This window comes from Harpia harpyja, unplaced genomic scaffold (assembly GCF_026419915.1).
Source record: "Harpia harpyja isolate bHarHar1 unplaced genomic scaffold, bHarHar1 primary haplotype scaffold_39, whole genome shotgun sequence".
NCBI classification, from domain to species: domain Eukaryota; kingdom Metazoa; phylum Chordata; class Aves; order Accipitriformes; family Accipitridae; genus Harpia; species Harpia harpyja.
In genome coordinates this window covers 1,246,091-1,248,083 of record NW_026293320.1, presented here as the reverse complement: position 1 = coordinate 1,248,083, position 1,993 = coordinate 1,246,091, and the positions used below count along the sequence as shown (strand labels likewise).

The following is a 1,993-nucleotide window of genomic DNA, read 5'->3' as shown; positions in this document are numbered from 1 at the left end:
TCTGCACTAAGCCACAGGCAATCGTCTTCCCTCGCAGGACACACTTTGTTTTCTCTGAGTGCAGCAGAAATGATGAGGCTTTCTGAAATCCAAGAGAATCACTAGGTGAGATAGGGGAGAGCTCTAAGCTCCCCCCTCTCTCCTAAACACTGTTTTGACTGTGTTTTCTTATCCCTGGGAGTGCAGATGCTGACAAGCACTTTTACATTAGGAGCAGTTTCCTCTGACCAATTCAAACACCAGGACTGACCCCCTGACAGACACCATTCCCAGAAACCCACTGCTGCAGAGCAGGGCTGACTCCTTGGCAGCCAATAGGCAGAGGTCCTGATCCTCACAGCACACTCAGCCAGCAACAACTAGAGCTCCATCCACAGAGCTGAACAGAGATCTCGCTGAAATGGAAAAAATGCGGTGAACGTGTATTATGAGAAATGGCTTTGATTTTGCTCAGAGAATAATGCCCTAATTTGTCACTGCCCTTGCCTCCTTCAGTGCTCCACATCCAGAGACAGCAGATGTCCAACAGCAGCTCCATCTCCGAATTCCTCCTCCTGGCATTTGCCAACATTTGGGAGCTGCAGCTCTTGCACTTCTGGGTCTTCCTGGGCATCTACCTGGCTGCCCTCCTGGGAAACGGCCTCGTCATCACCGTGGTAGCCTGTGACCAACGCCTCCACACACCCATGTACTTCTTCCTCCTCAACCTCTCCCTCCTCGACTTGGGCTCCATCTCCACCACTGTCCCCAAATCCATGGCCAGTTCCCTCTGGAACAACAGGGCCATCTCCTACCCAGGATGTGCTGCCCAGGTCTTCCTGTTATTCTTTTTGATCTCAGCAGAGTGTTATCTTTTGACTGTCATGGCCTATGACCGCTACGTTGCCATCTGCAAACCCCTGCACTACGGGACCCTCCTGGGCACCAGAGCTTGTGATCACATGGCAGCAGCTGCCTGGGGCAGTGGGTTCCTCCATGCTGTGCTGCACACTGCCAATACATTTTCACTACCCCTCTGCCAAGGCAATGCTGTAGACCAGTTCTTCTGTGAAATCCCCCAGATCCTCAAGCTCTCCTGCTCAGATGCTTACCTCAGGGAAGTTGGGGTACTTGTAGCTAGTGCCTGTTTAGTGTTTGGATGTTTTGTTTTCATTGTGCTGTCCTATGGGCAGATCTTCAGGGCTGTGCTGAGGATCCCCTCTGAGCAGGGACGGCACAAAGCCTTTTCCACGTGCCTCCCTCACCTGGCTGTGGTGGTCTTGTTTGTAAGCACTGTCCTTTTTGCCTACCTGAAGCTCCCCTCCATCTCCTCCCCATCCCTGGACCTGGTGGTGGCAGTTCTGTACTCAGTGGTGCCTCCTGCTGTGAACCCCCTCATCTACAGCATGAGAAACCATGAGATCAAGGATGCCCTGAGAAAACTAATGACTGGATGCTTTCAGAAGCAATAAAGTTCCTCTTGTCTTCTGCATAGTACTCATATCTCATTACAGACCCAAGCTGTCTTTTGCTGATCTTGTTATGGTGATTTTGGGTATGTTTTATTCCTTCTATTTCACTTTGCTTTACTTATCTGAGTGTTTTCCACAAACACATGTCTTTATTCCTCCAGTTTCTAACTCACACTCTATGCAGCTTTTCTGTGACCTGGAGGCTGTGCAAATGAGGAGCTGTATCGTCTGTGTATTTAACCAAAATAAAGGGCCCTGCAGTGACTTGTTCTTCTGAGATCCTTCCTCCAAGACCTTCTCTGCAGCTGCAGGGAGCAGTGCCTGTGTGCAGAGGGGAAGAAGAAAAGAGTCCCGGCACAGCAGCACTGCCAGGGAGCACCAGCGCTTGGTCTTTCCCGAGCTGCTCTCTTCCCACTTCCATGCTTTCCTTCTGAACCCTTGGGTTGTGGAAGGCCTGAGTGCTCTTCAAGCATGGTTGCAGTCCTGCTGTGTGGCAGGCCTGTGACTGCAGGCAAGGACAGGCAAAGGGCACTTGTGGGACA

At 51.2% G+C, this 1,993-nt stretch overlaps 1 protein-coding gene across 1 annotated transcript; it reads left to right on the top strand.

The window, feature by feature from the left end:
• Nucleotides 1-518: 518 nt before the first annotated feature.
• On the top strand, nt 519-1,451 carry LOC128138367 (olfactory receptor 14J1-like). The gene has a single exon (XM_052779660.1). It carries the CDS (start codon nt 519-521, stop codon nt 1,449-1,451), a length of 933 nt encoding a protein of 310 aa, XP_052635620.1.
• Nucleotides 1,452-1,993: the final 542 nt, after the last annotated feature.

Bases quoted from the DNA above. Each gene is read 5' to 3' on its own strand.
- LOC128138367 (XM_052779660.1), top strand. From the start codon at position 519: ATGTCCAACAGCAGCTCCATCTCCGAATTCCTCCTCCTGGCATTTGCC.